The 13,143-nt window shown below is 46.8% G+C and overlaps 1 protein-coding gene across 5 annotated transcripts in view; it reads right to left on the bottom strand.

Annotated features, from left to right (window-relative positions):
• Positions 1 to 13,143, bottom strand: part of LOC135239196 (3',5'-cyclic-AMP phosphodiesterase 4D-like) — a 308,165-nt gene that overhangs the window by 130,999 nt on the left and 164,023 nt on the right. The window contains exon 1 of one of the 5 annotated variants that reach the window (XM_064307710.1): positions 10,383 to 10,688. The exons of 3 other annotated variants lie outside the window; for them this stretch is intronic. In XM_064307710.1, the coding sequence (XP_064163780.1) occupies positions 10,383 to 10,678 (296 nt within the window). In that variant the 5' untranslated portion in view covers positions 10,679 to 10,688. Of the gene's footprint in view, positions 1 to 10,382; positions 10,689 to 13,143 lie in introns of those variants that run through there. One more of the 5 variants, XM_064307707.1, reaches the window with a different exon arrangement.

Genomic DNA, 13,143 nt, shown 5'->3' with positions numbered 1-13,143 from the left:
TAGGTTTCAAGACCGGCTCCTTACCCACTATGCTAAACTGCCACCATCTGTCTTGCCTCCACGGTGAGGTAACAGTAATCAAACCTCCATTTTCATGCGTTCGCAGGTAGCTATAGCAACCTCCCATGTCTACCTTACCTCTCAATCAGGACACCTGAAAGAAGGCTTCAGTCTCTCAGTGTCAAGACAACTCCGCTGTGTTCTCTATATCACCGTTTCCATGGAAGCAGACCACAATGCTTATTTCATCTCATTCTCTCGATAGGAATTGCAGATGTTTGTTTGTTCCCTCTTGATCACCTACGAACTACAGTTACGCACTGAAGGGAAAAAAACAAGCTACTTAACTGAATACAGCAGCTTCATAAATCATTATGAATTATGGAATAATATGGTAATATGGTGTCCGTACATATTTTAAAAAGTCTCAACAGAAGTTGTATACACACTGTATATGTCTCACTGTTGAGACATAACATAACCAACATATGTAGTACAGTATATATGTGTTTAATTGGCGTGTCATAAATACTAATGAATGAATTATATCTGTATAAGGAGTACATGTCAACGTAACTTCCTACATGTGTATAGTATACGTGTGTGTGGTGTGTGTATATGCATCTATCAATCCATACACACACACACACATAATATACAAAATATATCATTAATATGTATCAATATGCATATAAATATGAGATCTTTGCTATGGTGCATGTACGGAGGGGGAGAGAGAAACAGCATCGGTGAAGAGTCTGATTCACACTGCAGATGCTAATGACTACTGAGCAGAACGTTCAGTGCACAAAATTCGTTTTTTTCAAGCCACTGTCATTTCTTGATCTGATGTTCTGGATTTTATAATGTACAAACACAAGAATGGTCTCCGGTAATAGACTACAAAACAACATAACATAATGATGAGAACAGACTATTCAGCCCAACAATGTTTTCCATTTTTCTAACTAAATTGTACCTAGCTCTCTGATTGCCTACAGACTAACTAGTACTCTATCTAACACTGTATCAATTCTGGTCTCGAAAATCCCCAGAGTTTCTGCCTCTACTACATGACTTAGCAGCAGTCTATTCCACACAACAACTACTCTCTGCGTGAAAAACTGCTTCCTAATGGCCATACTTGCAGTACAATCAATTCACAACAAAAGCATGCACAACACCCTTAGTTCTATCAGGATAATACACAGGCTTGAGGAATCGCCCTATTTCCCAAACTTGTGTGATGGCATCGCCACCATGCACAGCAGGGAGATGTTTCAGAGTGGAGCGTCGGAGCGTCTGCCCTCCAGTGCACAGGCAGCCATCTTTGTTACGGCTCCCTCGCTGTCGGGCCCAGCCGGCCCGGTTTGACAAACAGCCCCTGAATGACTGTGTGCTGCATACATCACATTATGATTGCATAATGCTTCCAGCTGAGTTTCTGTGTTTTCATAATATGGTATTTACATATTATTCTGTACACATACGCACAGGTGGAAAATATTAATCCACATGCCTCTGCTCTGGTAAAGTATCAGATGCTCATGAAACTACTGTGGTTTAGAGAGTCTTGTTCAATTTGTTTAAAATTTTTGTCTTAAAATTCCTGAAAATTGCTCCTGTATGGTTTTACTCCCTCATACAACATTGTAGTATTCTCTATGGATTTTACAGAGATGCTAACACCACTGCAGTATTCTCTATGGAGTTTGCAGAGATGCTAACACCAATGCAGTATTCTCTATGGGGTTTACAGAGATGCTAACACCACTGCAGTATTCTCTATGGGGTTTACAGAGATTCTAACACCACTGCAGTATTCTCTATGGAGTTTACAGAGATGCTAACACCACTGCAGTATTCTCTATGGGGTTTACAGAGATGCTAACACCACTGCAGTATTCTCAATGGAGATTATAGATGGTAAAAACCACTGGAGCATTCTCTATGGAGTTTACAAAACGCTAAGACCATTGTAGTATTCTCTATGAAGTTTACAAAGATGCTAACACAATTGAATTATTCTCTACGGAGAGTACAGAGGCGCTAGCAGCATCTGCGGCAGAATCAAAGCTCGGCCAGCCACCGCTGCCAGGTGAGCTATGAGGACCTGACCCCTGCTCAGTATTTCTCCACAGAAGTTCATTAAAGGCGACATCACTGGCGCCAGAAGATATATACGTGACTCTCTCGAGTGTGCTGACGAATGCACCCTCAACCCATCGCCAACCTTCCTGCCACCCTCGGAAGGCTGAAGCCGTTTTATTGAACATCGGTGAGTAGGAAAAGCCATTAAGGCCGGTTTCCGCAGAGCAACACAAGCCGCGGCTGCCAGGGTTTCCAGGAAAATGCCGTTGCCGTGGATATGAACGCAACAAAGCCGCTGTGTTCAAACACAACCACTCGGCCCATCGCTGCTTTCATTTTTCTCCTGTCCACCAATCGGAAGGAAGCATTCGTGTGACCTAGGAAGGCACCAAGACAACATGAGGTCCACTGCACCGCAAATTCTTTGCTGTAGTTTATACTGAGGTGCTGCACCATTAATTATTTACTGCATTTTATACTGAGGTCACTGCACCACTAATTATTTACTATATTTTATAGTTCATTATGGGTCCCGTCTGAGAAAAAGTTTCAGTGCTGAAACAGCTCTTCCCGTACAGGTGTGATGTACATTATGGCTACTGCGATTTGTCAACATCATCACTGTAAATGCATCATTCAAAATATTCATGATTGATGCGTCTTTTATATATAATATTGTCAGAGCTTTTCAATACAGTAAAAATAAATGCCTTGTTTAAAACCAACTCTCCAATCTCTATATTACACACACACACACACATGCGTGCACGCACACATACACGCAAGCAAGCACGCATGCAGATGAACCTTGATTGTTAGATGGACATGAATGAGGGGTTAGATGAATGAGGGGTTATATTCCCATGGTCTTTGAAGGACCGGCTCTGATTGAGATGAAACATGCAGGTGTGTACTTTCATATTGAAATGACCACACGTGCGAGTGGGACACCACAAAAGCCCTGAGAGAGAGACTGAATGGCCAGAAGATCAATGGGAAATACTATTATCAAACTGAATTTTGTTGCCTCAGAGATAGCAACAGCACCCAATCAATGCGGTTTGCACCCCCCGCCCCTCCCCATTCTGTGACATACCCCCATTGATATTTTTTTGGTCCGGGGGGGGGGGGGGTTCAAATCCGCTTTGCTAAGATATGAATGACTGTTGATTAAAAATAACTACCCTCATCAACTGAATGAGAAAGTTTTCAGGGCGGTTCAATCTTTTCAATTCAAACTTGGAATCATCTTTTCGATCCAGTGGTCTTAAAAAAACACATCACAGAAGCTACTGTCAGCCCCCGAGATTCTGCCATTCGGTCTTTCCAACTTTCAGTACCTCCCCCACATTTACACCACAGCCCCGAGCCTCAAACCCCAAACCCCAAACTGTTGTACGTCAGTCTGCAAGCCAGCAGTCACCTCACTACAGCATGTTATTCCAGGAGATTGAGCCATTCCACTACAATCATCCCACTATGGGATGCTATTCCAGGAGACCTATTCCATTAGCTGAGGTCTACTGCCTAAGGACATCGTTATTAATAGCAGCCCTCTCGGAGGGCACCTTTCAAGCATAATTCAGTAAAACTCAGTGATCACTGCAGACAGGTAAGAATACCTGGCTGGTTAACATGGAATCAATCAGCTTTCTGTGAAAGCTGTCCAAATGATTTATTGGTAATACCGAAAAAGACATTAACGGGCAGTCCTTCGACGAGGCATATTCAACCCACAACTGATTATATTTCTACGTGGGGACCTTTTCTTGTGAGTTGGATTGTCCCGTTATCATAAATTCATATTAAATCGCTCAAAAAAAAATCACCAGCATCCATCACAGAAACAATGCTGCCCGGTGTTTGAGACGAACATCGCGTATAAATTGTGCCAATAAAAGCCTTGCTTTCCAATAAAACGAAACACTACCTCCTGAGAACGAGTGCAGTAGCAGGGGGCGAACGCTCTGCTTTCTTTCAACACACTCCTTCCCTTTAATTGTTTCCCCACAGAAATTGTACATTTGTAAATATTCAAGTAATTGATCCATTTTCCATCATCTCACAACAGAGCAACAAATGGCTCCGAACAAATGGCTTCTTTTTCATTTAGGTTCTTATTTTTTTATCCTGAAGAAGACATTTGTGAGATGAGGAACACGCCTTGGGTGCGTCCCCACTAGTTTTCGCTCCTCCCCTCCTTTCCTTCCCTCCCCCCAGTAGGACAGGAGGGGAGGAGACGAGCGGAGGAAAGGAGAGAACAAGGAGGAGTGAAGAATATTGTCCACACCGTCAACGTAGACTATTGATGTAATAGCCATATCACAATCGTTATATTTTGCTGAGCCCAAAAATAGTCCCGTAGCCAATCACAGATCTTACACATGGCCAGCCCATTTAAAGCTGCAGAATAGCTTCCATTAGTTTCAAGTAGACTACAGTCTGTACTAACATGAACCTGCCACTGCGGTTTGCGTCAAGGTACCAATTAATATGTAATCAGCAATATTAGCTCAAAGTAAACATCTCATAGTAGGTCCTATGCAAACATAACAATTTGCGGTAATTCCAGAATCCTGACATGATGTCTGAACATAGCCTACAGCACTAATTTACCGTCTATATTGTGGCAATACTGTAACACCCAGCATTGCCAGTTCATTGCATCTCATATAGACTAATTCATAAACATTTCATTAGATTAGTGAAATGGATATGTCGCTTCATATTATCTGAGTTACTGTTTCATAATGTTCAGTATTCACATTGAAAAACAATTATTTCCCACTAACATCTGAAATCAAATTTGTTGGTAAGAAACAGTTGGTTGCATAAACTCACCCATGCATATTCACATACTGAAATAATGGTAGCTGCCATGCTTATTTATGTTTAGAGTCAAGTTTGTTAAAGCAACATTCATGAGCAAGCAAAAAAAAACAGTTTCCCCCTCTTAAATTGCTAAATTTGTCTGTTGGATATGAGCCACAAAAACGAACTGACATTTTGTTATTCGTTGTAGGCACTCTGGCCTGGCATGTGAGATAATGACCTACTGAACCACACACACATTTGGCTGAATATCCTGCATACCGTAATTGGGGGAATTCAAGTTTTCAGCCATCTTTGCTTTCTAAAGTTTAAATGCCCAATTGTGTGGGATGGTCTTTCAGACTCTGGGCATGAGCAGGATGACGCCACCCAGAAACTTGAAAAGACTTCCGCGGTAGCATACACCGATGTATCCTTCACCAGAGGAGGCAAGGAGCCGAGTTTGAAGCCACTTCGCTTGTCTCCTCCAACACTGGAGAGGACACTGGAGGGAGGGAGGACATAAAGATCAGTTTCCAGAGCACGGAGGAGAAGAGGTGGTAGTGGAGTAAAAGTAGGATGCATTTTTCGAGTATTTGGATGCACCACTTATGAACAGCAGCTGTGAGTAGTGCATTCTGGGTAATTCTGGAAGCAGTAATGGGCCATGCACAGAAGGCCATTCTGAACAATGGCACTTCCTGTAAGCAGCACGCGCTGAAGGAAGACCAGGGTCAGGTTATCATGAGCGATAATTTAAGGCGTAAGACACCACTAAAAGATTAAAAGGGAGAGAGAGTTAAGCCGATTCATCTCTTCAATTTAGCAAAAGGAGACTAAGGGAGAATTTTTGAATTCACATAAGGGATTAACGAAGTGAAATAAAAAAAAAAAATTGAGTTCTGTCAGTAGAACAAGTGGGATGGGTGGAAATGAGTTAACGTAAATTTTGCATAAACATGAAGACGATTATTTACACACAGTAGTCAGTAGGTGCAACAGCTTGCCAGTTTAATGTGACATAAGCAGAGACCCAGGGGGTGTTCAGGACCAGGCTTCAACCAGTAGTTAATTGTGACCCTCATAAAAGGAAGGAAATCTGCACTTGTTGCCTCAGATAATACAAGTTACATATTGAAAGAAACAGGAAGCCAAATGCAGTTCATTAACTTGCAATGCCCAAATGGGTTTGTGGCATTTGGCCAATCTCGACTGTTGCCCAACTCTCCCCAAAGTTGAAAAACTCAGCGTGTGGTTTAAAAGATTTTTTAAAAACCCCTGTAAAAGCAGAAAGCTGCGCTACACAGCACTTCTAAGGAATGCCGTAACAAAACAGGGTTCACTTCAGATCCACCAATAAATCCCCCAGGAGAGCCGTGCAAAATGAGATGGGACGGCTGGTATTCTGCCGTTCCCAGAACCTCAGAATCAATTCCAGATTCGTGGACCTGGAGACGGTCATCTCACCAAACCCCGCCGCGCTGGCACGGATCAGGGCGTCGTCGCGTGAGAGAGTTTTAGGGGCAGAGCTCGCTTCGATCAAAGGACATGGCGAAGCCTCGTTAAAATGACCCACCGGTTCGAGAGTAGAGAAACCAGAATACACGACGCATACAGTGAAATTGAGTGAGTAAAATACGAACACCGAGCATCGGCTCAGCAGACGCACGGCACAGTCAGAACAATAAATATCCAATGCATCGAAACCATACAGAGAAGTTCCAGAGAAACTGATATCATATGCACTCCACCCCCCTCGCCTACCCACAATGCACAGGCTGTTAGGGTTTCTGACCCCGAGCAGGTGTGCGCACCCGACACAACAAAACTCCATCCCATGATCTGACACAAACCGTTCTTCTGAGCTCAAGTAAAAAATAATTCACGCAATAAAACTACTGCAATTGTGCTGGGGGAGTTCTGGAAGGCCAGGAAAATCTTTCCAAATATTTCCAGAGAGTGCAAAAATGCTTTTCCAAGCATCTCTCCTCAAACGGATAAGTTCACACCCCATCAAGCACTGACAGAGGACACCGTTAAAACATTGACGCATTACATTAAATCGCAGTTCAAACATTCCATTTTCACTTCAGTTCAGTTCATTTGTTGTAACCTATTCAATGTTTCATTAGTCTATTCCAGCTGCAAACCAAAAGACTGCCCAAGAAAAAAAAAAAAAACTAAATGCAATACCCACTGCCCCCTCTCTCTCCCACCTATCAGCAGTGTTTGTTTACCATAAAACCCTCTGATTACTTGGTGGCTGAGGGTAAATTACTCCGCGTGCACCTGATCGCCACTGTTATGATCAACTCTACCACAAGAAGACTATCTAACCTGCACTGTTAAGGCACGCTGATTCATGGGGGAATAACCGTACAGGTCATTTACATCACAATGAGTCTTCAACAAGCGTCTTTTCGCACCTTAAAATGAATCAAGTTAATGACCTTTCTGGAAAATGTCTTTTTGAAAATGAGTCACAAGGAAGGTGCTTTATTTGTTTGCCGTACGAAGCACAAGGAACAGAAAGCCCCTTTGAGGGAAATTTTAAAATGCAACAGAGTGTAAGTCCAAGAGCACAGTTTCCTGTATTATTTTCACTAAGAGAATAACCCCGATTGTATTCTAAGAGGTGGGAGGGGGCATGAGCTCAAAACTTAATTAATGGTGTTCATTTCAAAGGCATCACATTCACACTAAACAAATAACAGAGCCCTACCAGTGCAGGACTTTCCTTGATATTCAAAGGCAGTAACGGGGGAATATGCAGGATCATAACAGAATTATCTCACATACACCAGCCTGCCTGTCATCCAAAACCCAGCAGCATGGTCACCCAACAGCAAGGTAACCCAGCACTGCAGCCAGCAGCACAGTAACCCAGTAGCACGACCAGTAGCACTGCAACCCACTAGCATAGAAACCCAGGAGCATGATAACCCAGCAGCATGGCAACCCAAAGGCACAATAACCCAACAGCTTCGTAACCCAGCAACAAGGTAACCCAGCAGCATGTTAACCCAGGAGCATGATAACCCAGGACTAAGGTAACCCAGCAGCATGTTAACCCAGCAGCACGATAACCCAGCAACAAGGTAACCCACAGCATGTTAACCCAGGAGCATGATAACCCAGGACTAAGGTAACCCAGCAGCACGCTAACCCAGCAGTAAGGTAACCCAGCAGCATGTTAACCCAGCAGCATATTAACCCAGCAGCATTATAACCCCTCAGTGGCGTGAGCAGCACCCTCAGAGCCCCGACATGTTAAGCGGTGCCGGCGGGGCCGTAGCTGCGTGCTCTCCAAAGCACGGCGGCGGAAACGGGGGGAGGGGCACCCCCAGCGCCTGTGATCTCCCACCCGGCCAAACAAGAGGGGCCAAAACCCTTCATCAAAGCGCCCAGCATCCGCCTCCCTCTCTCACCGGGCGGACCGTGGGTCTGCAGCAGCACTGCCCCGTGTCCTCCTATAGCACATCTGACTCAGTTTGTATTGTTTTGTTTTTCTTTTGTGCGCACCACCTCCCCGATTTCTGCACAGCGCGCGGTGCCTTCAGAGAGCTGCCCGGCGAGGAGGCGCAGCGCGTGACGGCAGAAAGACTGAACCCCAGAAGAAGGCACTCGCGGGTCAGTCTGCCTGTCTAACAGAAGGCGGACGGACTGATCGTATTCCACAGAGAGAGGAGGCAGAGCTGCAGAGCTGTGTGTGAGTCAAGCTAAGAGCGGAAAATTCCATGTGGAGAAATGAGCGAGTGAAGATACACAATGTTTTTATTTTATACTCACTACTGGGGACCCAGTGTGTGTGTGTGTGTGTGTGTGTTTACGGGCGTGTGTGTGCTTTCTGAACAGCTAAGGATATTTTATCCTCTTAGAAGTACATGTACATGCCATGAAGAAAAAAAACATATCATAGGACTTTTAAACTATCAGACCAACTGACACTGTCAAATTCTGTAATGTGCTGCATGGCAAACAATTCCTTGAGAAAGAGCTGAAATTACAACTAAACCAACACGCCCCAACCCAGCACTGTGCTCAGATAAGTTTACAGAAAGAAATTATAAAAGAACAGAAACGTTTTTAACTGACTGTGTTAAAAAAAAAAACACAGTCGGTCTACGCCTGAGTTGGTTTATCTGGTACATTTATGGATGCGTAAGACAAAAAGCAAGATGGAAGAGAGTGACTCAAAATCATGGCTGAGGTAACATCACAGGTTGGGCAGAGAACACCGAGTCCGACCGTGTGAACAAATTCGTTTAGATATTTAGCACAATGCACACGAAAAAAAACTCCTAACGTGGGCTTGAGTCTGTCCCTACGGAAACAGAATAAGGTTGCTTGGGCCTGGAGGGAGAACTTCAAGGCCTGCAGTGTCCCCTGGGTAATTCATAACTGTTAAAGAGCACATTACACAGACACTCACCGTAACATGTGCTAGTACCCGATAGCAAAGCCCAAAAACTGCATCAGGGTGCAAATGTTGCACTTTCACCATAGACTGGACTTTCTGGACAGATGTACACTAAAGCACATTGGGGTGGTGGGGGGATGCAGCTCCACTGGAAATCATTCCTAAAATGCTTAAACTGAAGAATTTTTGCGCAGAGCATCAAGTGGCATTGACACCAGAGCTGGAGTGCGAGACAGCGTGTTCGAAGAGAAGAAGACCGCAGTCGGCCACCTGCTGCTCCACACGCATGACACACATGGCCGGCTGCTCGGCGAGTCACGTGGCCAGGACAGCGCCACGTAATCACGCCAGAGAACAAACTGTCGCCGTAACCATGGAGACAGCAAGGCGAGAGAAAAAACGCCAAACGATCTGCCAGTTTACACTCAAAGTTTGGAGGAGGCAAGGTCCTTTTCCCTCTGGGGGATGGGAAAACCCCTCGGGTAAGGAGGAAGTCATTGTGTAACCACACAAAAAAAGAGACACACTCAAACTGTGGACACATACATGTCACCTGCAGCACATGCACACGGTACACTGAGGCACAAGTGAATTTTGGCAACATGGGGAACCCCTGCACCTTCCTGCCCCATCGCCCCCAAGCCTGCCACTGTCTGTTACCCCCACCATGTGAGAGTTACAGCTCTGTCCCCCTACATGTGAGTTAGTGTCCTGTGCCGCTCTGTGTGAGTCAGGTTCAGGGCTCTGTACCCCTATGTGTGAGCTACACTTCTGTACCCCTCTGTGTGAGTTAGTGTCCTGTGCCGCTCTGTGTGAGTTAGTGTCCTGTGCCGCTCTGTGTGAGTTAGTGTCCTGTACCCCTCTGTGTGAGTTACACTTCTGTACCCCTCAGTGTGAGTCAGGTCTCTGTACCCCTCAGTGTGAGTCAGGGTCAGGTCTCTGTACCCCTATGTGTGAGTTACACTTCTGTACCCCCATGTGTGAGTTACACTTCTGTAGCCCTCAGTGTGAGTTAGTGTCCTGTACCCCTCAGTGTGAGTCAGGGCTCTGTACCCCTTACCATGTGTGGGCGACGGTGAAGCGGCGCTGTTTGTGGACGTTGTTGCCGATCAGCATCCGGCGCAGGAGTCGCGGCGAGTTTCGGGGCGACATGGTGGGGGAGCGCCGGGCGCCCCGCGGCCTCTCCTGCTGCAGCAGGTTCTCCCGCAGGATGCGCACCAGGTCCTCGTTCAGCGCCGCGTGTCCGTGGAGCGGCTTGAGCGGCACCGCCAGCGTGTCCTGACCCCCCCCGCCGCCGCCGCCGCCGCCGCCCTGCCCCCCGCCGCCCCCCTGCCCCGCCCCGCCCGGTTGCGCCATGCAGCCCCCGTCCCCGGAGTGCGCCGCCACCGCCGCCACGCGCGCGGGAGGCACGTCCGCCAAAATCCCGCCGTTTCCCCCACCCCCCTGCTTCTGCTCCTCTTCGCAAGCGCGCGGAAACACAGGAGAGGAGGGGAGAGTGTGGTGAGGCGAAGGACCGGAACGAAGAAGAGGATGAAGAAGTCGCCGAGGCGAGAGACCCCCCTCCCCCCCACGCAGGGAGGTGATGAGGAGCTTCTAGACGAGTCCTCCTGCTCAATTAGGGAGCGGCGGCTGCTCTCTCCCCTCTCTGCGGTCAGTGACGCTCCGAAGCGCTGCTCATCTCTCCTGCTTCTACCTCTCCTTCTCCTCCAGCCCCACAGCTCAGAGAGAGAGTGTGTGAGGAGAGAGAGAGGGAGAGAGGGAGGGAGGGAGGGAGGCAGGAGAGGACCGAGACCGGCGGGGGGGAGGGGGGGGTGTGTTCAGATCACTTGTCAGCTGTTCCAACAAGCGGCACTAAAAGCACACCGCCTTAGTTACTGGATAAAGCCTCCCTGCTGCTACAGCTGGGAGCAGTGTGGGGAACGGCACACCATAGCGCGTGAGTCCGGCAGGGTTTGGAGGGGGGGGGGCACATTTTATTCTTCAAGGATCTTTCCCCCCCCTTTTCAGGGGATTAAGAGGACCGCGTCCGGAGACAAAGTGCTCGCGGCAGGGGTGTGCGGTGAGACAGAAAAGCAGCGATCGTTTCCCTCGACCGCACACGGCTCCAGGGAAGGAGAGGACGGACGGGAGGCGGCTCGGACTGGAACCCTTTCTCCAAGCGCTCGATCGCTCGGATCGCACCGCCTCTCACCGCCTCACAGTGGGAGAGAGTGTAAGCGTAACCCCCAACTTCTCTGGAACATTTCCAAACACGCATTAATTATCCTCACACAACACTCCAGCGTTAACAGTACAGGAATGCAGATTTAAATCATGGTGCTAGTTAACAGGACAGGAATGCGGATTTAAATCATGGTGCTAGTTAACAGGACAGGAATGCGGATTTAAATCACTGTGCTAGTTAACAGGACAGGAATGCACGTTTAAATCATGTTGCTAGTTAACAGGACAGGAATGCGGATTTAAATCATGGTGCTAGTTAACAGGACAGGAATGCGGATTTAAAAACTAATTTACCTGATTTCTGCTCTTCCCATTAACTGAAAATGCAAATGAAGATAACTCTGACTCATTCCGTCACAATACACTCAAAGTCCCAGATATGCCGTTTATTTTAGTAAATTCAAAGTGGCAAATACCATCATAATGGGGAAAACGGGGACATTTCTCTCAATTAATGCCCCTAGATGCAACTTACGTACATCTAGATTCTACAATATCTACTACCTGCTGGCAGCCAGGTCCACATTCCTTAGGACAGAGTGGCATAATGGTTGAGAGGTTCTGTGCGAGAAAGCACCTGGATTACAGAAATACGTCCTGCTGTCACGAAAACTCCCAACTTCAGAAAGCCGTTAGTCGTCCCGAGCAGGACGCGGAGTAATTATTTAAGCGCCACATTCTCGTTAAGCCAGACGGGGACAGGGATGCTGCCCATCTGTCTCCACACTGGCACCGACACAGGGCTCTGTTTGGCAGACTTAACACGATTGCTTAAACGATGTCAGAATTTGAGGTGAGGCGCGCTTGTGCTTACGCAACTTTTCTCCGAAGGTTTTGGCGAGAAGGCGAGCGGCGAGCACATGGCATTCTGCCCGAGAGGAGAGAAGTGGGCGGGGGGGAACATCCGAGCTGCTCCCCGCATGATTACACACTCAGAAGAGCACACCAGCTGAAACCTAAAAGCATTATTTTAGGGCGAGGGGGAAACGCAATTGACTAGATCTGCATCTGTTACCATAATAATGAGGAGAGGATTCTGGCAGCTTCTGGCTTTGAGCTCGGCTCATTTCGCTGGGGTCAAAACGATGCCGGCTGACGTTTTTAGACAGAAAGTCACAGGTGACCTTAAACGACCTCTGCAAAGGTAGGACTGGTGCTGGAAAGCGCTGGGGCAATCGCATAATTGATGACGGATCAAATCAAAATCAAATCAAATCAATTTTGTGTGCATAGTGTCACAAAGACGCTTTAAAGAGTGGCAGAAATAAGACAAAAACCAGGCCTGATCCCCTAAATGGCAAGCACATGAGGTAAAAACAAACTTTCCAACAGGGAGAAAACCCCTCAAACAGTAATGAGAAAAAAAACTCCACAATGGGAAGAAATCTCAGGAGGAACCCAGCTATAGAGGGGGAGCCCATCCTCCACTGGGCAGCCTGGTGTGAGGTAGCGGTAGGATGGATGTAACAGAAATGTAATAGGGGATCAATCACAGAAAATAAAACGGGTTGAGCATGTTACAGTCGAGGCAATAGACCACCTGAAGTAGTTGAAGTCCAAATTGTACAGTTCAGTATAGTGCAGCTTAGAGAGGCAGG

Source organism: Anguilla rostrata, chromosome 14 (assembly GCF_018555375.3).
Source record: "Anguilla rostrata isolate EN2019 chromosome 14, ASM1855537v3, whole genome shotgun sequence".
NCBI lineage: Eukaryota > Metazoa > Chordata > Actinopteri > Anguilliformes > Anguillidae > Anguilla > Anguilla rostrata.
Note: the sequence above shows the minus strand (reverse complement) of the source record. Positions and strands in the feature narration are given on the sequence as shown.